At 37.4% G+C, this 24,966-nt stretch overlaps 3 protein-coding genes across 3 annotated transcripts; 2 read left to right on the top strand and 1 right to left on the bottom strand.

The window, feature by feature from the left end:
• Position 1: 1 nt before the first annotated feature.
• On the top strand, positions 2–2,437 carry LOC116017284 (putative vesicle-associated membrane protein 726). Its single transcript, XM_031257836.1, has 5 exons — positions 2–389; positions 1,123–1,264; positions 1,357–1,477; positions 1,611–1,673; positions 1,983–2,437. The coding sequence occupies exons 1-5, from the start codon at positions 200–202 to the stop codon at positions 2,124–2,126; spliced, it is 660 nt and encodes a 219-aa protein (XP_031113696.1). The 5' UTR covers positions 2–199; the 3' UTR covers positions 2,127–2,437.
• Positions 2,438–4,209: 1,772 nt separating this feature from the next.
• LOC116017059 (chromosome transmission fidelity protein 18 homolog) lies at positions 4,210–20,933 on the top strand. The gene is made up of 23 exons (XM_031257573.1): positions 4,210–4,836; positions 5,159–5,220; positions 6,386–6,523; positions 7,219–7,485; positions 8,453–8,539; positions 8,809–8,910; positions 9,041–9,106; positions 9,837–9,947; positions 10,033–10,094; positions 10,857–10,901; positions 11,582–11,655; positions 12,274–12,341; positions 13,387–13,455; positions 13,555–13,655; positions 13,736–13,817; positions 13,928–14,006; positions 14,085–14,172; positions 14,270–14,423; positions 18,420–18,611; positions 18,735–18,794; positions 19,243–19,529; positions 20,254–20,350; positions 20,497–20,933. Exons 1-23 carry the CDS (start codon positions 4,269–4,271, stop codon positions 20,545–20,547), a joined length of 2,910 nt encoding a protein of 969 aa, XP_031113433.1. The 5' UTR covers positions 4,210–4,268; the 3' UTR covers positions 20,548–20,933.
• Positions 20,934–20,983: 50 nt separating this feature from the next.
• Positions 20,984–24,528, bottom strand: LOC116017058 (cellulose synthase-like protein D1). Its single transcript, XM_031257572.1, has 3 exons — positions 23,949–24,528; positions 22,269–23,837; positions 20,984–22,155 (listed from the first exon to the last, which is right to left on the bottom strand). Exons 1-3 carry the CDS (start codon positions 24,377–24,379, stop codon positions 21,207–21,209), a joined length of 2,949 nt encoding a protein of 982 aa, XP_031113432.1. The 5' UTR covers positions 24,380–24,528; the 3' UTR covers positions 20,984–21,206.
• Between the last annotated feature and the right edge of the window lie 438 nt (positions 24,529–24,966).

Here is a 24,966-nt window from a genome sequence, read left to right on the forward strand (position 1 = left end):
TACGTTTCCACAACGCCACCTCCAATTCAAATTTCAACCTCTCCCTCTCGTCTTTTGTCCCCATTTCTCTCCAATCCACTCGCCTCCCTCCTTTTAGTGCTTCTCATCACTTTCTCTCCATTGTATCTCTTTCCGCATCAAACTTCTAGGGTTTCCCTTTGATCGGAGAGAGGTTCAGAATAAAAGGTGGGATAATAATATGGGGCAACAGACGCTGATCTACAGCTTTGTGGCCCGGGGAACGGTGATCCTCGCGGAGTACACGGAGTTCACCGGCAATTTCACCGGCGTTGCCGCCCAATGCCTCCAAAAACTTCCCCCGTCCAACAATAGATTCACCTACAACTGCGATGGTCACACCTTCAATTACCTCGCCGATAACGGTTTCAGTCAGTTTCTGATTCCCCCGCTTCCATTTATTTTTGGAATTGGATTGCGCATCTTTTATCTGATTGAGAATCGCTGTTTCTGATCACACATTCACTCATTGGAATTGGATTGCATATCTGTTATCTGAATGAGTATCGCTGTTTCTGATCACGCATTAATTGACTTATTGATCCAAGGTGGAATTGATTTTGTTTTTCAACTGCATTTTTGTATATGTATGGTAAAACACGAGCGGGATGATCAATGTTTTGGACATTATCTTGTTATTTATGATGCTTTTAAATTTGATCTGTTTTGCTTTTCCGTGATTTTGTTTTATATATAAAAATTAATTCCATTTACATTTGGATGGACGTTATGAGGAATAAATATAACTCAAATGAATTGCAATAATTATGCTTGTAGAATAAATTTTGAAATGAACTCGGTTCATTCTGAGTGGTGGTTGGTTTGCATTAAACCGATCTCTTTGCTCTTTCATTTTATATTGAGGTTAACATGTTTGACTTGGCTCATTCTTCAGTTTCCTATCCATTGCATGCCTTGTTTGAAACTTGTGTTGGGATTGAAAATGAGGAATTAACAGATGATTATTCTTGTTTTTCTGGAAAAAAAAGGTTTTGAGTTAAAAAAAACAATTTACAGATCCAACTTTAAACTTGACGTTTCCCTAATATTGTAATCACCATTCTTTCACTGCATGGTAAGTTCTCTTTTATATTGCACCTGCAGCCTACTGTGTTGTTGCAAGCGAGGCTGCTGGAAAGCAACTTCCCATTGGCTTCTTAGATCGAATAAAAGATGACTTTAGCAAGAAATACGGTGGTGGAAAAGCAGCAAAAGCAAAAGCCAATGGTCTTAATAAAGAATATGGGTATCTTCCTTTCTCCAACAGTCCAGCTTTTGTGATGTAGACTGAATTTTCAGAGTCACTGTTATATCTTTCCTCTCCGCTTTTCTCTGTAGACCAAAATTAAAAGAGCACATGAGGTACTGTGTTGCGCATCCAGAAGAAATAAACAAGCTTGCTAAGGTGAAGGCTCAGGTTAATGAAGTAAAGGGAGTCATGATGGGAAACATTGAGAAGGTGAGGAGGTTTTACTAAGTCTTTGTTCTGAGCTAATGGAAGATGAGATTTGGAGGAATGTACTGCTTTTTACATTCCTGTCTCCAAACATGCACTCAGCCTGACTTTGCTTATACATTGATCTGGTGTTTAGGTTCTTGACCGTGGTGAGAAGATTGAGCTTCTGGTTGATAAAACAGAGAATCTTCGTTCTCAGGTTAGTTTTATGCAGCTTATGAGTCTTGTGCCAATTCATATTGCATAACGTCTTTGCAATATTTAACTGCAAGTGCAGATGTTCAAACCCCCAAGAAACACCGAATGCTGGAAGTCCAGTAATTTTAATCTCGTGGGATTCTCCGTCTACCACGAAATTCAAAAAAGAAAATAAAACTAAAGATAATAACAGGACTAAAGATATGGACAGCAGTAATAGAGATTTTTCCATGACTAATATCCTCTTTCAGTAAAATTGTAGTTCTTTCCAGGGGGCTATTTTGTTGATGCTGTTTTTTTCATGTTTCAGGCTCAGGATTTCAAGAAACAGGGAACCAAGATAAAGCAGAAGATGTGGTACGAAAACGCGAAGATAAAACTGGTTGTAGCTGCTATCATTGCAATTCTGATTCTTATCATCTTCTTGGCAATCTGCCCTCATTTCCGATGTTGATTGCTATGGAGGATGCTGGTTGCCTCGTGCTGTCGTGGTTGATATGTGACCGTATCGATACATGATCGACGCTTTTTCATCCGGAATTCCAATTGACAAAATCAACCCAAAGCCTTCTTCAGCTAACTTTTCACAGAGGTGGACGGGATGTAGTTATATTTTGGAGTTGAATTGGTGTATAGTTGTATAGCTTTCAGCTTTCTGCTTTACTAGGTATTTGTCTCTGTATGTACATGGCGCTTTACTGTCTTTGTACTGTAAAATAACTTTTGTAGCATATAATGCAAACCAGTTATGGTCTTATACTCTTATGCTTATTGAGTTCTCTGAGGACATTATAGATACATGAATGATGAAATTAACTTATATCAACTAAACTTTAATTTTAATTTAAAAACATAATAAGTCTCAATCAAATTATATCCCTAATTTATGTCAATGTTTTTAGTGCTAACCATTTTGTACATTGTGTTTTTAGAGTTGTACTATATAATTTTTTGGACAAAAATATCTTTATTGTTATCCGTTATCTTTTTCATTAACTTTATTATGTACAACTGTACAAGCATTCACCTAATAATAATAATAGTTGTATACATTATATATGGATTAATATAATAAGTAATTTTTTTCATTTAAATTCTAATTAGTAAGAATTTGTTAATTATTTTTAAAAATATAAATATTGAGTATATATTTTTGTGCCTCGCACATAGAAAATACTAGTAAAACTCAATATAACTTATAGATACGAAACTTTCAACTACAATATAAAAAAATAAAATCAGCTTTTAATTCCGTGTACAAAAACACATCATACGGTCATGAAGTAACAAAGAGCTAATTAATTTTCAAAAAAAAAAAAAGGAACTAATATGTAATTCAATTTTTCAATTAAAAGAATTTACAAGAGAAAGTATAAATTAAATGAATGATACAATTACATAGGAATAGTGCTCAAATAAGCGAATATGTAATTGAATCATCAAGTTCATCAAAAATGCAATTAGGACATGCTCATTTATTTATTTAAAAATAAATAAATTAATCGCTACGTTAGCATTGACCAATCAAATATGTCAATTTCGATTTAATTACATAATTTTGAGTCATTTAGGAACCCAATTGTAATTGCTTTGAGTTCGATGATCTAATTGCATATTTGTGTCAAGTTCAATGACCTATTTAAGTATTATTCAAATTACATATTAGTCATTTTTATTAAATGGTAAAATGAAAAAATGACAAATAATTAATTGTGAAAAATAAGTAAAAACTAATAATGTAATGTAGCAAAATTAAAAGAATATAGCTAAATGTGACTATGCGTCTATGCCATATTAGTCAATGACTAAATGTAAATTTGCTTTTATTAAAAATTGAATAACGGTTACTAATAAGTCTATACTATATTTTAGAAAAATGCTTCCACCCCTACAAAAATCACTCAATTTTTGTTATTTCATGATGTGGTTATTTTTTGTATAGTTATTTTTTAAAAAGAAAAATTTCAATTCACTATAAAATGTCACTGGTTGAGTTTGTATGAGTGATCAATATAGAGGAATGTAGTAAGATCTCACATTTATTACTTAAGAGGGATTTAAAAAAAAATAAAAAAAAAAATAAATTTCGTATATTTCATTACGAAAAAATTACATTTTCGTCTCTAAATTATACGATAATTGTAAAATTCGTCCCTAACTATTAACCGTGTTCATTTTTCATCTCCAAGTTATCATTGACTTCCACTTGTATTCCTTTACTAACAAAACATCAATGACTAAATTTGTAATTTTTGTATAGCTTAGGGATAAAAAGTGAGAATGAAAAGTTAATAAAAGGAAGAAAAATGTAACATCAATGATAACTTAGTGACAAAAAATGAGTGTTATTAACATTTAAGAACGAATTTTACAATTACTTTATAACTTAGGAACAAAAAGTGTAATTTTTTATTTTATTCAATGTGTAGCACACTAGCATTGTAGGTGCCATTTTAACGTGGGTCTGAAAAGTGCAAAGTTGGAATTTCACAACGAGTTTGTTGCGCGCGATTTGTTTATCTTTCCCGCCAAAAACACAATCCCTCTCACTCCACAGCACAACACAGAAGCAGCCCCATCGAGAATTGCTGAGAAGATGGATATGGATATGGACATTCCCGATCCTTCCGAGCTCGAATGGCTCGAATCGAACTCGTACCACCTCCACGGCGGCCTCGAGTTCGACGACGATTTCCAGCAACCCCCATCCCCGCCATCGGAGCCTGAAGAAGAAACCCCAAACCCGGAACCCGTAAAAGCCGTCGACTCTCCCGTAATCAGAAATCCCTCACTTCAATTACCCCCAAAACCCGCCCTCTCAATCCCGCCCTCATCATCACTCCCCAACCAGACTAAGAAACGATTCCGGCCCGACCCGGTTCCGGCGGGTGTCGGAGATGCGGCATCCGTTGAGGAGAAACGAAGCAGAGTGGAAAGTGAAGAGGACGAGGATTGGCTCCTGTACTCGCCGCCGCCTGCTCCGGCGGTCGAGGTGGTGGAGAGAGAGGAGGAGAAGGAAAAGATTCTGTCGAGGTTCGCTATGGAGATTGACGGGGATTGCGTACCGGTCACGGGGTTGGATGGGGAGAGGGTTTATGCAAAGATTTGCAGAGCTCATTTGAGAGGGAGGATCACGAAGCTGAACACAAAGGGTGAATCTAATGGTGAGTGCAGTAGTACACTATATGTTTTTTTTTTTTTTTTTTTTTTTGACTGCTCCATCTGAACTAAAAACCTAAACTAAGCTGATAGTTGGATTGCACATTTATGTTTATATATTATATACTCAAGATGTGTACTGGTAAATAGTTTATATGAATTCTTCTAATGTATGATTGGTTTTGCAATTTATGTAATTGAAACTTTGATAACTATGTGAGATTGATCTTGTACATTTGCTGGTTTGCATTTTCTTTTTGGATCTTAAATGCAATAGAGGCTGGCTATGATATCACCCTAAGTTTAATTAAGTGTATTGTTTTGCAGGTCTTATTCTGGAACCTGTCAGGGTTCTTATGGAAAGAATGGAACAGGATGAATTTACAAAGGTAAGTTAAGACATTATCCATACTCTGAGAAATGAGAATAGAACATGATGAATTTATAAAGCTTAGCTGAGCAAATTAAGACATTACCCATACTCTTAGAATAGGGATCTAGTGAAGTACAGTAGTTTAATTTGATAAATACTTGTTCTCTTTACTTCTCTAGTGAATGTAAGGTAGTTAAGTTTACTCGTATACACTTCTAAAAAATCCTTGCTTTTTCTTCCCTAATAGAATATGTTATTGATTATTAATAGAAGTCTCTTGTATATTACAATGACTACCCTTTTATAGGATTAAATGGCATTGAATTATATCCAAATTAAAATTATAGCACAATATAACAAACAATCAGTTTTGGTAATCTAACACATGGATCTACTCATACTCTAATATTCCCCACAAAGTGGTGCCTAGGCTATCAATAGGATCATAGATGCATTTCTTTGCTGTTAGGATGCTTACCTAGAGCTGTATAGGAATGTGCTGAAAACTTCTGTCCTAAGGTGCAATTTACACCATATAAAAGACAAATTTTACTCAATCCACTCCCAATCTTAGTAAATGAATGTTGTTATTATCCAGATAAAGCTGCCCAGAAAATTATAACAGTCCCTATTTAAAGTTGACAGCTTTCCTAGAGATGCCCTAAACTTAAAAGACAAAAATACCCACTTAAGTGACTCAGAACTTGGACACTGACATGGCTTTTTAAAATAAACTAAAAAGCTTTTGCAAATAATAGAAAACAATAATAAAGGCTTCTTATACTGGAAAAAAGATTTAGATCTTCTATTTCCTTCATAGCATGTTTGTTCCTGCATCATTTTGCTGCATCAAGCAAAATAATTTTGAATATGCTATCCAGTAGAATGCCATTAACCAAAGTAACTGAAACTGTCCGATCTTAAATTGAGTAACCTCATCAAATGGCTGAAAGATGGTAAATTAAGATTTTTACAAATGATTCTTCAAACTCTAAAATGCTAGTTGCTTGGATATAATATGCTTTAACATCACAATCTGAAATGTTTGAGCTTGTACAAACTTAGTTTAACATTCAACTGAGGATCTAACAATGGTTTGGTATATAGCGCAGAGTTCAGTTAATTCAGTTTATTGTACTTCTTATCTACAATTTTTGTTCTGTTCTACCTTTTCGGTGAAGGCATTGCAAGCTAGTTCTGAAGATCAAATTGAGACAAGTCCTCCAAAAGCAACAGTATCAACTGAGCAACTTTGGGTGGAAAAATATGCTCCAAGTTCATTTACAGAACTTCTTAGTAATGAGCACACAAATCGAGAGGTAATACAACATATGTCTATGCCCAGTTAAAAACTTTGATGTATTTCACTGTTGGAAATGCTATTTAAGGGTGCCTAATGAACCATTAAACTGTGCATTGGAATCAAACCAAACCAAACTGTAACCAGTGGTTTCAATTTTAATTCAACCTGTCTGGTTTCAAGAGATGGTAACTTGGTAATCCATTGGTTGAAACTGCTGCAACCAGTCATTTATAGGTACATATAAATTTTATTATATGCTTGATATAATTTATTGCATCTTTAAATAGTTGAAGCAGAAAATTCTTCACCATGAAGCATAAAACTAAAGGCATTTTGGGACAAATGGGTTGCCCGGAATACTTACATATGACCTTTTCTCCATTAGACCATAGTTCTGTTTGCAATATTGACTCTTGGAGTTTTGAATCAGAGATTTATGACATTATTTGTTAAATCAAGCTCCTTGTTCACTCTTAACTGTATTTTCTTTGTAAATTAAATGATTCATGCTTGGCTGTTTTCATTTTAAAGTAAATTGTACTTTTCTATTTTTCCAGTGAAGATTCTAAAACTGCAATGCATTAGAGTTGTTTTAAAACTGCCACCAATTGTTTGAGTGGAAAATTAAGTGTGAAACTGTCAAACCCCTTGGATATCCCATTGCTATTTACATACTCTTAATGCCTTCTTGTTGTTGTAACTTTATTGTAGGTTCTTATGTGGTTGAAACAGTGGGATTCAAGTGTTTATGGATCTGAAATTAAGAGTACAGAGGATCATGTCTTGTCTGCTTTGAGACGCCATTCATTAGTTAAACGCCCAAAATATTCTGCTAGTAAGACTTTTGGAACTAATAGAGAATCTGTGTTCAGCAAAGATGGATCTCATAATTATCCATTTGAAGAGAATGGTAAATCAAAAGATACTAAGGACCTGGGGGAGAAGAAAGGTAGACAATCTGGCCCACCTGAACAGAAGGTCAGTTATCTGATTTGTCTGGAGAAGCACCTTTATGAAGGCGTACATCATCTCTTGCCTTTCTCCTGCATTCATCTGTGTCCAACCAAAATTCAGATAATGCATTACTTTCCTTTCAATCTTTTAACTCATATAAGAATGCGTTTTATAATGATGGAGTCTCCTTGCAGGCACTTGAAAAAAAAATATTATCTTAATATGCATCTTTTAGCATTTTTTGAAGTTCCCATAGTGTCTATTAGTAGCTCAACTACTGTTAAGAACTTGTATACATGGTCAAGTAATTAAAAGGCTTATTTGGTGAAAAAATCCAAACCTTTGCACCTTGTGGTAATTCTAATTAAACCTTTTAAAGTTGGTACTTGGTAATTGAGTACCAAAATTTGAAACATTTATGCAATTATACACTTTTTTTTTTTTTTTTTTAAATAACTTGATCGCCAAAAAAACGGAGTTCAAATGCATACAATTTCATGACAAAATTGATTACATTCTTAAAAATCTTGATTTATTTCCTCACTAAACAATATGTTTTTTTTTTTTGGGGCAAAAGTTGTGTTGTAATAACTTTATGTAATTTACATTCAATATTTTAGTGATATTTTCAACTCAAGAAGAATATCAATAATTTATTATTACATATGAAGAACATATAACTCGATTCAAGTTGAATAATTTTTTTTTTTTTTTTTTGGATCAAGTTAAAATATTGCCTAGATTGCTCCAATGTTTCAAATTATGGTACTAAATTATCAACTTTATATAGTTTGGCTAGAATTGTCACAAGGCACAAAGGTTTGGATATTTCTTCTTCCCCCCCAAATAAGCCTATTTAAAAAAGAACTCAACATCTTGCTTGACATTAGATTCTTCAATTTATGGTTTTTAATATTTCTTCATTCGCTGTTTTTATTTTTATTTGTCAATTTAATTTGAGTTTAAATCATATAAGAATGCTGACTTGCAGATTCTTCTACTTTGTGGTCCTCCTGGGCTTGGGAAAACAACACTTGCTCATGTTGCTGCTCGGCATTGTGGATACCGAGTAGTTGAGGTCAAGTAACTTTGCTTATTTTACTGAGTTCCCATAAATCTGGTTCCTTTTAACTTTTTTAGAATGTACTTAAATTTATAGAAGAGATTATAGCCTTTTCTGTAATGGAGGACCAGTGAAGGACTCGGAATCTATGCTCTTTGAAGCTTTATTTCTCCTGCAGAAATGGCTAATATTAAGTCTAGCTTAATATTAAACTGCTTTTGAGCAATTTATGTATAGAGATCATGTGGGAATTGGTTTAAACTTTGAAGTGCTTTTTGTTGCAGATTAATGCCAGTGATGATCGGTCATCATCTACAATAGAATCCAAAATCCTGGATGGGGTCCAGATGAACTCTGTTCTTGCTGATTCAAAGCCCAAATGTTTGGTTTGTTTCACTCTATTCTTTTTTTTTTTTTTTTTTTTTTTTTTTTTTTTTTTTTTCCCTTTCTAGCCTTCTCCTTTAATCTGGGATGATATCCAAGCCTCTAAAACATAATGCAATTGTTACTTTCAAGGTTATTGATGAAATTGATGGTGCTCTTAATGATGGAAAAGGTGCAGTGGAGGTCATTATGAAGTTGGTAAAGTAATTGCTCTATTTGTTGTTGTTGTTGCATGTTATCTTATGGATTGCTTGTATCTCGGTAATCGAGTTCCTCTACTTTCCTGCAAAAGAAACTACTGGAACATTGCGTCACAATCATTGTTGGCGACATGGGAATATATGTATACACACACTCACAAATGAAATTGTGTATGTAGTCAATTTTCTAGAATATTGCAAATGTGAAGATCCGTGGTGATGACTCGGTTCTAAACAGATGCACTTTAGAAGTCATCAAATCATTTGCTCCCATTTATAAAAACTGAAAAGGCAACTATAAAAACTCACAGGTTAAATAACTTTAGTTACCCCCCTGAACCTTGATTGCCTCATCCCAGTTGGACGGGGGAAGATAATGTAAGCTGAAAGAGAGAACTGATGGTGGGGATTTGAACTATCTATTTTTTCTTACAAAAACTATATCCTTTTATCTACATTTGTTTATTAAGCATGAAGTAGTTGATGTGTCATGCTGGGATTTTAAGCCACCATAAATATCATGCATATTATGTAAATAAGTGACAGTTGAGGAACTTAAATAGGACTTGGAACTAGTACTGCAATTGGTGGCACCATTTGTATTTTTCCAACCTGACTTTTAAAATTTTGAAACTATCTCTCTGCCTCCTAGTTAAATACTGTACTAAAGATGCACTGGCAAGAAATATGTTTCTGAAAAAACAATAAACCCTGCTGTGCTGATTAAGGTGTCTGCGGAGAGGAAATCCGATGCCGGAAAAGAAAATGATCCTCAAGGGGCACAGCCTGTACGGAAGTCCTCAAAAAAGAAGGAAAAGACTGCATCTTTGTTAAGGCCTGTAAGTTTGAATATCTTTTAATGCATTTATTAATTTGATAAGTTAAAAGTTTTCTTGATCCAGAAGTTATGTCTATGGCATCTAGGTGATATGCATCTGTAATGATCTTTATGCTCCTGCCTTGAGGCCGTTGCGTCAGGTTGCAAAGTAAGTTTTTGATCAAGAAGTTTCGTTAGGTCATTTTGAATGTGCATTTCAATTTAGATACTAAAGTTTTGCACTTTGGAGTGCTCTTATGACAGGCTTGATGTTACTGATTTGATATGCATTAACAATATTAACTGCTTATGTATGATATTCTTGGTTTCAGTTTTTAAATTCCCATTTCATCTAAAACAAATAAGGTGTTCTAAAGATAAAAGTATGTGTTATTTAATGATATTAATCAATGGGATTGTATTCTATTTTTACTGTCTTTATCAGTGATTTAGTATACTTGGATTACAAAAAGCAAAATACCACAAATTTTTTTTAATTTTTTTTTGAGTACCAAAATACCACAATTTTGTTTCATTTCCATATCAATATGGCAACATAGTATAAATAGTTAAATACAATTTTATTTTATCCACATAATGATAACCATGATCTCTGATGTATGCTATTCTTGATTTCAGTTTTTAAATTCCCATTTCATCTAAAACAAATTAGGTCTTCTAAAGATAAAAGTATGTGTTATTTAATGATATTAATCAATGGGATTGTATATTATTTTAGCTCTATGTCTTTATTAGTGACTTAGTATGATACTTGGATTACAAATAGCAAAATACCAAGTTTTCGTTTCATTTCCATATCAATATGGCAACATAATAAAAATTCAATTTTATTTTATTCACATTATGATTGCCATGATCTCTGAAATTGTAAATTCAATTTTTAGTTTATTTCATTTCTCTGCAATGCCAGGGTTCATGTATTTGTTCAACCAACTGTGGTTCGCGTGGTAAACAGGTATAACTAACTCTACTACTCTCGCTAATAAAATTCCATACTTGAAAGCTTGTACTGCTCATGGACTCATGGTAATATGTGTTGTCTATGTTATTTCCTTGATCTACTGACAACTGTGAACCCAAGATAGAGTCTGGTGCATGGATGGCCTCAATTCCCTAGTTTTGTTACTTTTTGGGAGCCATTCTTCTAAAGTAATTTACCTCTAGTCTACTTATACAAACATACACTGAACAAAATATTCAAACATTTAATGATGTTGGGTGGAGAGAAGTAGATGAAACGACTCTCTTCTTGAGTGAATTTTAGGTTTTGTCATCACTTTACAACTGAAACACAAGATTTTCTTCTTTTCATGTCTATCTTCCATTTGCCTAAAAGAACCCTCCAACCCCTTCAAAAATCACAAATGGCAGTCCTTTAAAGTCTCAGCAACTTTGCCCAAAAAGAGGGCTGAAGTCACTATACCAAAGAAAATAAGCACTGGAACTGCTTAGTACAACTTGTTAGCAAATAGTGCTTGAGGCAATGGGGGGTCTTATTATTCATTGGCTTGAGCAACTTTCACTGTTCTGACTTTCAGAGCCCTATTTACCAGTCGCTTGACGCTTGCAAGTGTACTAACATTTTGTGCTTTGTAAATCCTACCATGAAATTCTAATTTTGCTAAAGAACTTTAGGCTCAAGTATATATGCAATAAGGAAGGAGTGAAGACTAACTCCACTGCTCTGACTGCTCTAGTGGAGTATACAGGTGAGTGTTGTTAGCTGTACTAGCAAAATTGCCTCAAAATATCAATTTTATTTTATGAATTCAGGATTGCTTCAATGTGGTAAGCATATTCATACGAGAATGTTGAGCATTGCACAAGACTTTTAACTTTAACAATACACAGTGTTTTTTTAATCTTTTTTATTTTCCCAAAGTCTGACAGTGGAAAAATATAAAGCCAGTTTTTGACATAATTTCTTAGAAGTGGGATACCAACTAAATGTATTAATAGCGCCCAGATCTTCTAAACTCTTTTCAGAGGTTTACTAATGTAGAGGTCAAAGGAACTCTGGCTTTCCCTTGTTGGCTAATGTGAGCACAGAGGTCAATAGACTAAGTTCATTTTCTCTTAGGAACATGTATAATATGTCCTCAAAAAGCAAACAGGGTAATGAGTCTGTTGAGTAATTCTGAAACTATTTAGTATCTGATCTGGTAAAAATTTGGGATCTAAAGTACATGATTATAGAATTGCTCTAATGTGTTACAACTTACAAATACATAAATTTTCTTAAAGTCAACTTGAAGTTCAGGAATATGAATACCACATTTACCTATGACTCAACTAATTTATTAACTTGATTTCTGACTTTTTACCAGAATGTGATATACGATCGTGCTTAAACACCTTGCAGTTTCTCAACAAAAAGAAGGAGACCCTCAATGTGGTATGAACTTTATATTATCCTGCTGTATAATCTTGATCAAGTAGTCAGTGGAGAGGTTGATCAGTGGCCTCAACCAAGTATATATTTAATATATGTATCAGCATGCTGGCAAAAAATATTTTACTCCTTTCCAGGACAAAATTTGGGAGTGATAATTTCTATACCTGTGCTCAACTTGTACTGTTATTTTTCTGCCAGTAAAATTTATGTAATTACTAATTAGTCATTACATCAATAAATGTTTATGTTTTGAATTGTCTAACCAGATATCTGTGAATAGAATAGTCTTATTTGCCATATGATTATTCTAAATTTTATGACACATTTTTGGCATTGTATTGAGTTCTCAAACTATGCTTGCCTTTGATTTCTCCAGGAAATTGAAACGACTTCATAGATAGATTTTTCCAACTATAGTAGGCTGATACATGCTGAGGAAGTCTTATTTTATTATATTACATAGTTTAGATATTAATAAATTACTAAATAGTTATTTAGAAACTAATAAATAGTTATTTAGAAATTACTAAATAGTTATTTAGAAAGTAGAAACTAATAAGTAGTTATTTAGAAATTACTAAATAGTTATTTAACTTATTATTCTTAGTCTTTGAATTAATTTAGGTAGTTGGAAGATTCAGCAGATTACTTGGCTTATTTAGCCATTCTATGAGTTGTATTTTACCCTATAAAATGGGGAACCAATTCTAATGAAAGCAAGCAGAAATTCAATCCCAAAAAGGGTCTAAGGGAGTTTTGGGTCTCAAGCAAACCCAGTGTCTTCTTCTTTTCCTTTCACAACTATTATTCTTTCTTTCTTTTTCCTTATGATTTCTTGCCCATGACGGGAGCACATAACATAGGCATTAGGCAATCAAAATTTTAATGGCTCTAACTTCAAAGTTACTGGAATCTTCTAAATCAGAAGTGTAATTTATATTTTCCTACAGGATAGAAATGATTTTATGTCAAGTTCTAGTTACTTTTTCCTATAATCTGCTTTTCCTTTTAGATATATTGATCAACATCATATGCCTCCTTGTAGTTGGAGCTAAAGTCTCAAGTAGTTGGCAAGAAAGATGCATCAAAAAGTGCTTTTGACATCTGGAAAGAGGTAAGTCTAGTTCCTTACTCGCATTATTTTGGTAATGTGGTAACCCTTCTTCATTTGTTTTTTTTTTTGGGATTTCATGTTTTGTTTTTCCTTCTAAAGATTTTCCAGAAGAGGAAAGCAAAACGTGAGAAGAAATACAATAATTCCTTCCAGTGCATGTCTAATGATTTTGAATCTCTGCACTCTCTAATATCTAATAGGTAGGTTACAAACTCCACATGGCATTTCTATCTTCTTTTTGAGAGATGCATCATCTATCTTAATGTATAATGACATCCAGGGGTGACTTTGACTTAATTTTGGATGGAATCCATGAGAATATTTTGCAACTCCGATACAATGACCCTGTGATGCAAAAAAGTGTAAGTTGTTTTAAAGAAATTAATGTTTCCCATTTTAGTAGTTTCTCTTATTTTTGGATGATCCAGGCCTATATTTTAAGAATATTTATGATCTGTTTATTTACATGAAGGCCAAGTCCTTGGATATTCTTGGTGATTCTGACATAATTCATCAATACGTCATGCGCACACAACACATGTCCCTTCAAGGTAGAGGAGAATCTTCCCACCAACATATAATTTATATCATCTGGTTCTATCTTTATTTTCCTATTTTAAATGCTGCAGTTTATCAGCCTTCACTTGCAATTTCTATTCACCGTCTCGTAGCCCAGGTTGAAAGGCCAAACATTGAATGGCCCAAGTCATTTCACAGGTACTCTTAACTTAGGCGCCTGTTCTTAAACATTGTAGTTCTTTAGGGGTGTACCTAGTGTTGCAACTTATTGTTGAATTTTGTTGTACACCTGTAGATATCGCAATATATCAATAGAAAAGATGGATACATTCCGTTCGTGGCACTACAAGATGGCACCTTGCATATCTAGACATCTGTCAACTAGATCTTTTGTGGAAGACTTGATTTCTCCATTGTTACATATTCTTTCACCACCAACATTAAAACCGGTAATTAGCATAATTTTTCAGTTATCTGAAGATTGATTTAAATGAAAATACCTATAAGGAAGATAGATGGACTCTCTATTATACTTCCTCTATTAAAGTTGTAATATACTTGTACTACATCTTTAATTCTACTTCTCCTCCAATGGTTTATCCAAGGGCCTCTTCCTTCTGTTTTACCACCTTTATAGGCTGTTTAAGGTTTGGTTGACTGTTTAAGCTAGTTACTTTCTATGACACTAACACACTATCATCTTACAGCATTAATTTATCAATATGAACTAGGATGGCCTTATTCTAAAGATTAGAGATGGTGGCAGCCTGTAACCACTTGTACTTTGTTAAACCCTAAGCCCGCTTATAGATAAGCCCATTAGGGTTTCCTCTATTCTTGTATAAGTAGGGGTAGTCTGTACAGTTCTATGATTGGAGAAATAGAAGAATATACCTTTTTTCTCTTTTATCTTTACATGGTATCAGAGCCTAAACCCTAAGATCCTATTTTCTTTTCCCGTTGCTGCCACCGGAGCTCCACTCACAAGAGCCGCCGCGACTGCCTATTGTTCCCACGTTTGCCCTGTGGTTTTTCGTCCAAACTAACACCACAGGCCGTCTTGGAACACCGTCGCGAGCCGAGGGCTGGAATCCGGTCGCCATCCGCCGCCGCCGGCGGGAAGGTCAAGGGTTTTCCGGCCATATCTCCTTCGTCCGGTCTCCGATCGAGCCGCAGTCGCCGCCATTGGTCTCGGTTTGAGGAGACGCATCTGCCAGTGCCCGCCGCTTCCGCCGCTATCGCCGACCACCGGCCGGCCGCCGCCGTCCGCCGGTCGCCGCCGCCGTTATCCGCCGGCCATTTTTTGCCTCTCTTCAGCGAATCAGTGTATGGTTGTGTTGGACCACCTCTTGGCAGCTAAGTGTATTTATAAGTTGGTTCTTTTGCTTTTGCTTGACAGTTTAGTTCATTCCAGTACTTTGGAGTTTGGTTTAAGGGTTTGGTTCAGCAGTTAACTTAAGTTGATAAGTTGGTTCAGCAGTTCACAGTTGATATGACATCCCCTTCACTTAATTTTACCTCCTTTCCCAATATTACTGTTGATAAATTGGTAGGGGGTGAAAACTATGCCTCATGGGCTGCGTCTGTCAAATTGTGGTTCAAGGGGCAAGGTGTATCTGGACATTTAGATGTGAAAGTTGTGGAGGATAAAGAAAAGAAGGATGAATGGGAGAGGGCCGATGCCTTATTATGTAACATATTATGGCAGTCAATCGACCCTAAACTTCATAACATTTATAAAGCTTATGAGACATGTTATGAGGTTTGGCATAAAGCTAAGGGTGTGTTTGGTTGGGGGTTTTAGGCATAAGGAATGGGTATGAAAGTGATTGTTTGTGTTTGGTTGATAGGTTTTGTGAATGCTACTATGGGTTTGGAATACCCCATTAATGACAAAACCCATACCCTTATTAAATAAGGGTTTCATCTCCCTTCCTCCTTTCTTCCTCAACTATTAATAATCATTCCTATTCCACCCAATTACCAAACATGTTAAATACTTTCACCAAAACCCATTACCATTACCAAGTATTTGATACTCATTCCGATTCCGATTCCCATGTGCGAACCAAACGCACCCTAAATCTTTATACACTAACGATGTACAGGGACTCTATTCACTGGTTACGAAGTTCCTCAGTCATCGTAAACCTACTGAGTTGAGTATGCCTGAGTATTTGGGTCGGGTTGAAGCTTTACAACAGGAGTATCATAACCTCATGCTACATAAGAAGGATGCTGATGAACACATTCGACAATGTGACAAGCTTTTTATGGTGCTTGCCCTGGCTGGGCTTGGTCCTGACCTAGCACATGTTCGTGATCAAATCTTGTCTAGTCCTACTGTACCCACTTTGACTGAGACTGCTGCTAGACTGCTCAGAGTTGCATCAGCTCCCCCTTATCCTTCATATTCCTTACCTTATCCTTGATCCTCCAGCTGCCCAAAGTACTGATCCTCCACCTGATCCTCCAGCTGCTCCTAACCCCCCACTTCAGGTTTATCATCGCCGTCCTCGCACTACACCTGCTGAGACTCCTGTTGACTCACCCGGGCCATCTAATCCTCCTGCTGCGGTTCTACCACTTCCACCGGAGCCTGTCACTGATTCCACTGAGGCATCCACTGATCTATGTAGAGGTACACGTTCTACTCGTAATCCTCATCCCATCTATACTTTCTTAAGTTATCATCGTGTGTCTTCCCCATACTATGCCTTCCTTTCTCATCTGTCTTCTGTGCCTATACCCAAGACTACTAGTGAGGCTCTCTCGGATCCAGGTTGGTGTCAAGCCATGTTGACAGAAATGGAGGCTCTTCAATCCAGTTGTACATGGGAGTTGGTCCCTCTCCCTGTGGGTAAGACTGTTGTTGGGTGTAGATGGATTTATACTGTGAAGGTGGGTCCTGATGGTAAGATTGATCGCCTTAAAGCAAGGCTGGTGGCTAAAGGCTACACCCAGATTTTTGGTTTGGATTATACTGATACTTTTTCTCCTGTAGCTAAAATTGCATCAGTCTGCTTGTTGTTGTCTCTGGCTGCCATTAATCATTGGGACCTACACCAGTTGGATATCAAGAATGCTTTCCTACATGGCGACCTTAAAGAGGAAGTTTATATGGAGCAACCACCTGGGTTTGTTGCTCAGGGGGAGTCTTCTGGCTTGGTTTGTAAGCTTCGCCGCTCTTTGTATGGTTTAAAGCAGTCTCCACGAGCTTGGTTTGGGAGATTTAGCTCAGTGGTGTGTTGTTTGGTATGGTTCGGAGTGAAGTTGATCATTCTGTGTTCTATCGCCATTCTAGTGGGAAATGCATATATCTTGTTGTGTATGTAGACGACATTGTTATTACAGGAAGTGATCAAGAAGGCATATCCAAGCTGAAAGAATATCTCTTCAGTCGATTCCAGACTAAGGACTTGGGCAAGCTGAAATATTTCCTTGGTATTGAAGTAGCTCAGTCTCACAGTGGTATAGTTATCTCTCAAAGGAAGTATGCCTTGGATATTCTAGAAGAAACTGGTTTGTTGGATTGTAGACCTGTGGATAATCCAATGGATCCAAATGTTAAACTTCTACCAGGACAGGGGGAGCCTTTGCCTGACCGAGAGAGATACAGGAGACTAATCGGGAAATTGAATTATCTCACAATCACTCGACCAGATATTTCCTTTGTAGTCAGTGTATTAAGCCAGTTCCTTGAAAGTCCTTGTGATACTCATTGGGATGCTGCTGTTCGGGTTCTGAGGTACATCAAAAGAGCCCCAGGGCAAGGTTTACTCTATGAAGATAGAGGACATGCTCAAGTTGTGGGATATTCTGATGCAGATTGGGTTGGTTGTCCTTTTGACAGACGATCTACCTCAGGTTACTGTGTACTCATTGGTGGTAATCTTATATTTTGGAAGAGTAAGAAATAAGATGTTGTTGTCAGATCCAGTGCTGAAACTGAATACCGTGCTATGGCTGAAGCATTTACTGCAAGAGTTACAGTGTGGCCAAGTAGCTCAAATGACATTAATATGTGACAACCAAGCAACTCTTCATATTGCCTCAAATCCAGTCTTTCATAAGAGGACCAAACATATTGAAGTTGACTGCCACTTTATCAGGGAGAAAATTGTGTCTGGGAGTATCAAGACTAGCTTTGTCAACTCTGCAGATCAGTTGGCTGATATCTTAACAAAGTCTCTTAGAGCTCCTAGAGTTGGACATATTTGTAACAAGCTTGGAGCATATGATCTATACTCTCCAGCTTGAGGGGGAGTGTTAAACCCTAAGCCCGTTTATAGATAAGCCCATTAGGGTTTCCTCTATTCTTGTATAAGTAGTGGTAGTCTGTACAGTTCTATGATTGGAGAAATAGAAGAATATACCTTTTTTCTCTTCTATCTTTACATACTTTTAGGTTGATGTGAACTGGAAATGACATTGTTTCGTTGCAGGTGGCATTGCATTTACTATCAGAGAAAGAGAAGAGATATTTGGCTCAATTGGTGGATACAATGGTGTCATATGTAATAACATATAAGAATGTGAAATCTGATCCTTCATCAGGTTCCATGAAACTCGAGGATGCTTTAGATTCTTCGATGCTTTCTTTTGAACCCCCTATTGGTGATTTCATAAAATTCAAGGTTTGTTTTGGATTTTCCGATAAGGAATGAATTTGGGAAGTGTTTAAATATTCTATAAAAATGAAAAATAAGAGGAAATTTCAGTTATATTTTTTTACTATTTTATTGTCTTTATTTGGACAGGGCTACATTTCATGCCATTTTGTTCTTGCTTCTGCAATGAAGGCAGTCTTGGTACATGAGGTAAGTTATAGCTGAGAATTTACAAGTTTGCATCTAATTTGAATAGAAGTATTATTTTTTAAAAGCTTTTCTATGAAGAGTAATTTGGTCTTGTTTTGGCATGCAAGTAAGAACTGAAATGGTTCTTGGCTCAATTAATTGGATCTTCCTGTCTGAACTGAGGGACAGTAATGGGGTCATTTATGTGCAGCTTTAGGCTAATTCTTGTCATCATTTAAAGGGGGAGGCTGATAAACAAACATATCAAGAAATGCCAATGGATATTCTTCTTTTGTTAGTATTGGATTCCAAGAATTATGCATCTTGAACATAGTTTAGGGGCTTATAAAGAGAGTTGAAGCACATTTGCACGTATTATACTTCATCTTCTAGATTTATTGCATTCTTGTTTGATTTATATATTTGTGGAAATGATCTTAATATTATTTACAAAATACTTTATAATTAGGTTGAAAATCAAAGGATTTTGAAAACCAGCAGAAATGAACTGAGACAACCAACTGTGAACCAACCGTCAGTCGGGAACAAGAATAACTCTACACTTTATTCTAGATCTTGTTCTACAACTACTTCTGCTGACAAAGATCCAAGTATAAGGAATCCTATCCAAAAGCTAAGTGAGCTACCTACATCTTCTAGTCCTTCAGCAACAGAATCTATTGGAGGTGCTGCAGTTAAAGTGAGTTCTCCAGAAAAAAAGAAGCCTGCCAGGGGATCATTCAACTTTTTTGACAGGTATTTTGTATTTATATTCTATTCCCAGTTTCATTTTATGTTTAATGCGGAAACATAATAATTACATTGACCAAATATGTAAAGATTTAATTTTTGAGGAACAGCTAAAGCCTAAAGCAGTATGAACTATGAAGAGTATTGTGGACCTGATTATGACTATGAAATTAATCTTCTAGTTAGACTATCTACAGAACCATCCAGAAAGTTTCTTAGTTATGGAGAATGAATTTGCATGACAGTAACCTGAACCCAAAAAAGTTCTGTGCAGCTTAAATTTAAAGTATAATCTTATATCTCAATACTTTTGTGGCCCGCTTGTTCAATTGAAGTTTGAAAGCGCTGAACTCTTTTGTTATCCTTAACAACGAAACATAATACGAGTCACTCTATGAGTGGGGTAATCCAAGTAATGCTGATTTCCCAATATCATGTGAATCGCTTCTCATCTCTTTAGTACTGATTATTAGAACCTGACCAGGAACATTAAGAATACCTGAAAAGATGATTCTACATTTTAAAATAAACAGAATCTCTGAATCTGCCTATCTGTCATGCTTATAGGTGATTGCTAAAATGTTGATCGACTTTTAAATAAACATTATTCAAAATAAATGCAGTTTAACAAATCTTGCATCAAACTTATTCAGTTGCTCATTGTCATGCATGCTCACTACAAATCAATGCTTCTTGCTAATTTTTATGTTATTTTTAAAAAAAATTCCAGATTCAAAAAACTTAGTAAAGGATCTCAGCATAAGGATACTGCTAAACAAGGACCAACAGAGAGGGATTCACATCCTTTATTGTTCAAGTTTAATGAGGTACGGAATGAATTGCATCTGCTATGTGCTTGTTATTGGCTGCACCATGCCATGATTATTGTCTATCCTCTTTAATTCTTGAGCCTACATTTGTATGAGTGATAGCATATATATTGCTAAGCAGGGTACACATTTTGATTCTGCAGGGTTACACAAATGCAGTCAAGAGACCTGTCCGAATCCACGAATTTCTTTGATTCCAGGTGTCATATGCAAGTGATCATTGCGAATCTTAGTTAGACTCGACTAGTTTTGTTCTTATTCAATAAAATTTGGAGTTCATTGTCCGCTGCAGCAAACAGTTCAAACATCTGAATCACTAGAGAGAACTGAGATTAACCTTACAAATGACATCTAAATATCTGCTGCCAGAGGTTGTCTATAGCAAAGTGAATTAAAAGTCCTGGCAAAGATTGGCTCTATTGGTGGCCCCCCTCAATTATGTCAATATATTAATCATGATATGATACCAGATGTAATCACTTGCATAAATGGAAGAACAAAGCAGAACAATCTTGGAAATTCTTACTAGATCTTGACGATCAGTTTTTTACTAACAAGTTTACTATGATTTATTTATGTACAATAACTGATGGCTGTTAAAGATACAATTTACACTCCCATGAATCTGTGCTTCAGTTTTCCTCCAAGATTTCCAGGTGCCCTTTACTCAGAAAGTCCAAAAATGTGCAGGGTACGAGGCTGCCCTTGGATCAACAGATTGATATGTATAATGTAAAGGTCAAATTTGAAAGGAAAAAAAAAACTATCTAAAAATACATACATATTATGTACGTCCTAGGGTTGAGTTTACAGTGATAGGTAATGAATGTGAAGAAGAATATGAGTTGTGAGATTAATCATCGCTGGAACCGGCACGAGGGTCTTGAGGAGGATTGACAGATATCCATAGCAGAGAAGTTGTGATGGAAAGCAGCCCTGTCCAGACATAAACAATGGTGGGAACTTTGCCCTTTCTCCCCATCAGCCCCTTGGCAAAAGGATAGAGATGAGCCAGCACCCAGAAGCTGAAGAAGGCGCCGCCAAACAGCTTATTCCACTGCGGAATCACGCTGTAGATCTGCCTGGAACACCCAATTACCAGCGCGAAGATGTTCACCACCAGGATCGTTAATGGCATTATGAAAAGACTGGTCCATTTCACCACGTATAGGTCTGCATATATGTCGTCTTCATCATCTGCTGCGGATTTGGAGGTGAGCGTGAATGAGATCTCGATCCCTGCTATCACCTTCAACAGCCCTTGTAGCACCGCCGCCAAGTGAGCGCTGGTGCCGCCTATCAGCCAAAACTGCTCGTTTCTCCAGAGCTCCTCCAGGCCGATGCGCGCCCACTTCACTTCCAGAAGGGAGATCAGCATGAGCGTGACGGTGATGATGAGGAGATAGAAAAGGAACTGAGTGTCCAAGGTCTGGACGATGAACTGGCCGGTGAAGTTGCACATGGCGGGAATGAAGCAGTAGACGACGAGGAAGACGGAGGTGAAGGGATAGACGCCAACGTTGAAGTAGGCCATTCGCTGGAGAAACTTGAGGCGGCGGCTGGCTAAAGCAGGGTTGTTTCTGGAGAAGAAGATCTCGACTGAGCCGGTTGCCCACCGGAGGACTTGATGCAGACGGTCAGTGAGATTGATCGGAGCAGTGCCGCGAAAAGCATCCCGCTTGGTGATGCAATACACAGATCGCCAGCCGCGATTGTGCATCCGGTAGCCTGTTACCACGTCCTCCGTCACTGATCCGTAAATCCACCCTACTCTGTCTCCCCATTCAGTTTTGTCCTCGAACCTGCAGAAATTTCATCGTCAGAAACGAAAACCCTAACACACAAGTAGTATTGACCTGAGGATCGGATCGGATCGGACGAATTGAAGATGGATGAGATAGGGATAGGGAAGTACCAACAAGACACAACTGCAATGGCCTCGGCGACAGTTGGGGCATCAAGGGGAGGGCGAGGAGCAAGCAAGGCCCCAGGAGGGCGGCCGTTCTTGACGGAGACGTGATCAGCAAGCGGCCGACCTTGAAACTCAGCAACCGCGATTGATTCATTGAACATGGTGGAATTTCCAAACTTCATTGGCAATGTCAAGTCAGGATGGTCGGTTAAGGGCTCACCCTCGTCTTCTTTCTCACCCCACTTCTTCTTATTTTGTCCAAAAATCCCCCAATACTCCCTCGGCCGCGGCGGGTTAAACCCATATAGTGCGTAACGCCGGAACATACACCCAGTCCCCACGTACACCGGACCTTGCAACCCATCCAGTGCTCTCATATTTCCATCGAAAAACACCGTGTTGTGATTCGCATATCTATCCGACGGATCAATTCCTTCGAATCTCTGCGGGAATTGGAGGTAGCAGATGCGATCGCCGCCGCGATCCATCATGTAGCACATCCCCTCTCGAATTGCCATGGAGTTGTATACATAATGGTCGCAATCCAGGTTGAGAATGAATGGCCCATTGGAAAGAATTGCAGAAGCTCTCACCAACGCATTCATGGCGCCGGCCTTCTTGTTATGGTCGTAGCCAGGGCGTTTCTCTCGCGAAACGTATGCGAACATCGGAAGCCGGATGTCTATGCCGGTGAAATCTAGCTTCTTCTCATCGGCTTCCCCCATTACAGGATCATGCTCCGGTACCTTGCTCATTATCTGTAAAATCCCGGCGTGATCTCCCTTTTTGTGATCGGATATTGGCTCATACCATGTGCCTGGCCAGTGCGTGGCATCCGCCATCCATGTCGCCTTGTTGTAGTCAATGGTCTCGCCGGGAGGAATTACGCCGCCGTTCTTATCCTTCATCGCCATCTTTTCCTTCATTTCTTCCTTCTTATTGTGCATAGCGCACCTTTTCTTGATCACTTCAGGCAAGCCGTTGATCCTCACCTTAAACTCATCATACTCTCTCTTAATCCAACGCCGATCCTTGACAAAGTCAGGGCGCTTCTTGTTTTTGGTGGGATCATTTTTCTGGTTGAAGTAACTATCTGGATTCGGAGGTTCAATTTTGTGTTTCCGGCAGAAGGGCACCCAAACCTTGGCGAACTCGACAGCCTCGGCCATGGCCTCAAACGTTAGGATGGCGCCGCCGTCATCGGAGATGTAAATGAAGAGTTTCTCCACGGGATACTCACATCCCATAATGGAAAGGATAGTGTTGGCAGTGACAAGCGGCGGCTCCTTCTCTGGGTCGGCCGTGGAAATGAAAATGTCAACCCCTGGGAGGTCGGATCGGCCATTGGGGTTGGTGGGAGACGGCGATTCGAACTTTTCCTTGAGGGCTGTCAAGTCGGCTGCTCGGTCTATGGGATTCACCTTGGGAAGTATATCAAGAATCCATGAAAATGCAAACCACAATTCGCACACTACGGATATTGCCCATAACCACATTGCATCCCGGTTTGGGTTCTGAATTCGCCATACTAGAAATAGAAACAGAGCTACCAGCCGGATCACTATCAGTACTCTGTAAGTCCAAATTTTGTTTCACTTTATTAGTCATTATATTAATTAAGCAACCAAAATGAAATAAACTAAAAAGTAGAATTTGCAGGGAATATATATAATGAAAGATGACCTGTAGGGGCTAATGATTCCACCAGAAATTTGTACTTTCCTAGTGATGGGTTTCCATGGCTTGTCCATAAAATCGGACATGGACATCCCAGTATCATGATCATATGAATCCTCATCTTGCCAGTACGCATTCCCAATCCCATATTTGCCTTTGCTTTCGAATAGCCAACGGTTGTGATCAAAGTCCCCCGTTTGGGTCCTCATCAACATTGACTTGTTATTGCTCTTATTCATCCCCTTCCCGCTCCCCTCGCCTCCTCCGCCCCCATCCTCCCCACCCATCCTCATCCCACGGAACCTTGAAACCGGCCCGTCCGGTTTATCCCCGCTGCTATTCACATTCCCCCCTCCCGGTTGGTTGTCCGGCGTCGGCGGCATCATCACCGTATAATTCACGTTATCCGATGTCTTTCTTGAGTTCGAGCTTGCCATATCGATCTCTCCTGATTTTATTTATTTTTTCACAATGTGGATATATGGGTGTTCCTGAAGATTAATCAAGATGTTTCCATGGATGCATTCCAGGATTAACGTAGGACCTGCAATTATATTGTTTGAATGAATAGTTGAAAAATTGAAGACTTTGAAATTTAAATATGTTTGCGAGTATTAGGGGTCATAGGTTTGTCATGCATGCTTTTAGTTGATTTTCACGAGACTAATCAATTTTCCCACATTTCACGCTTCGCCTCTCTCTCTCTCTCACTAGAATAACAAATTAGTTAAGCATCATTCAATGTTAATTAGTATATTATATTATTCTTGGAATTTTTTTAAAAAAATTGTATTGTTTGCACATAAAAGAGGTGGCCGGACAATATATTTGTGTTGATTCAGAAAGACTAAAATTGATACTATATAAGTATATACTATAACAATCAAGTAATTAATTGAAGTAGTCGATTTTAAAATGACGGTAGTATGAAGTTTGATGGTTGTCGGAATGTTGGACGGAAAATTAATGACTGGTTGTTTAAGGTGAACAATCGGTCATTTGGGTTTAAATGTATCAAAATAAC

This window comes from Ipomoea triloba, chromosome 4, assembly GCF_003576645.1.
Source record: "Ipomoea triloba cultivar NCNSP0323 chromosome 4, ASM357664v1".
Classification (NCBI taxonomy): Eukaryota; Viridiplantae; Streptophyta; class Magnoliopsida; order Solanales; family Convolvulaceae; genus Ipomoea; species Ipomoea triloba.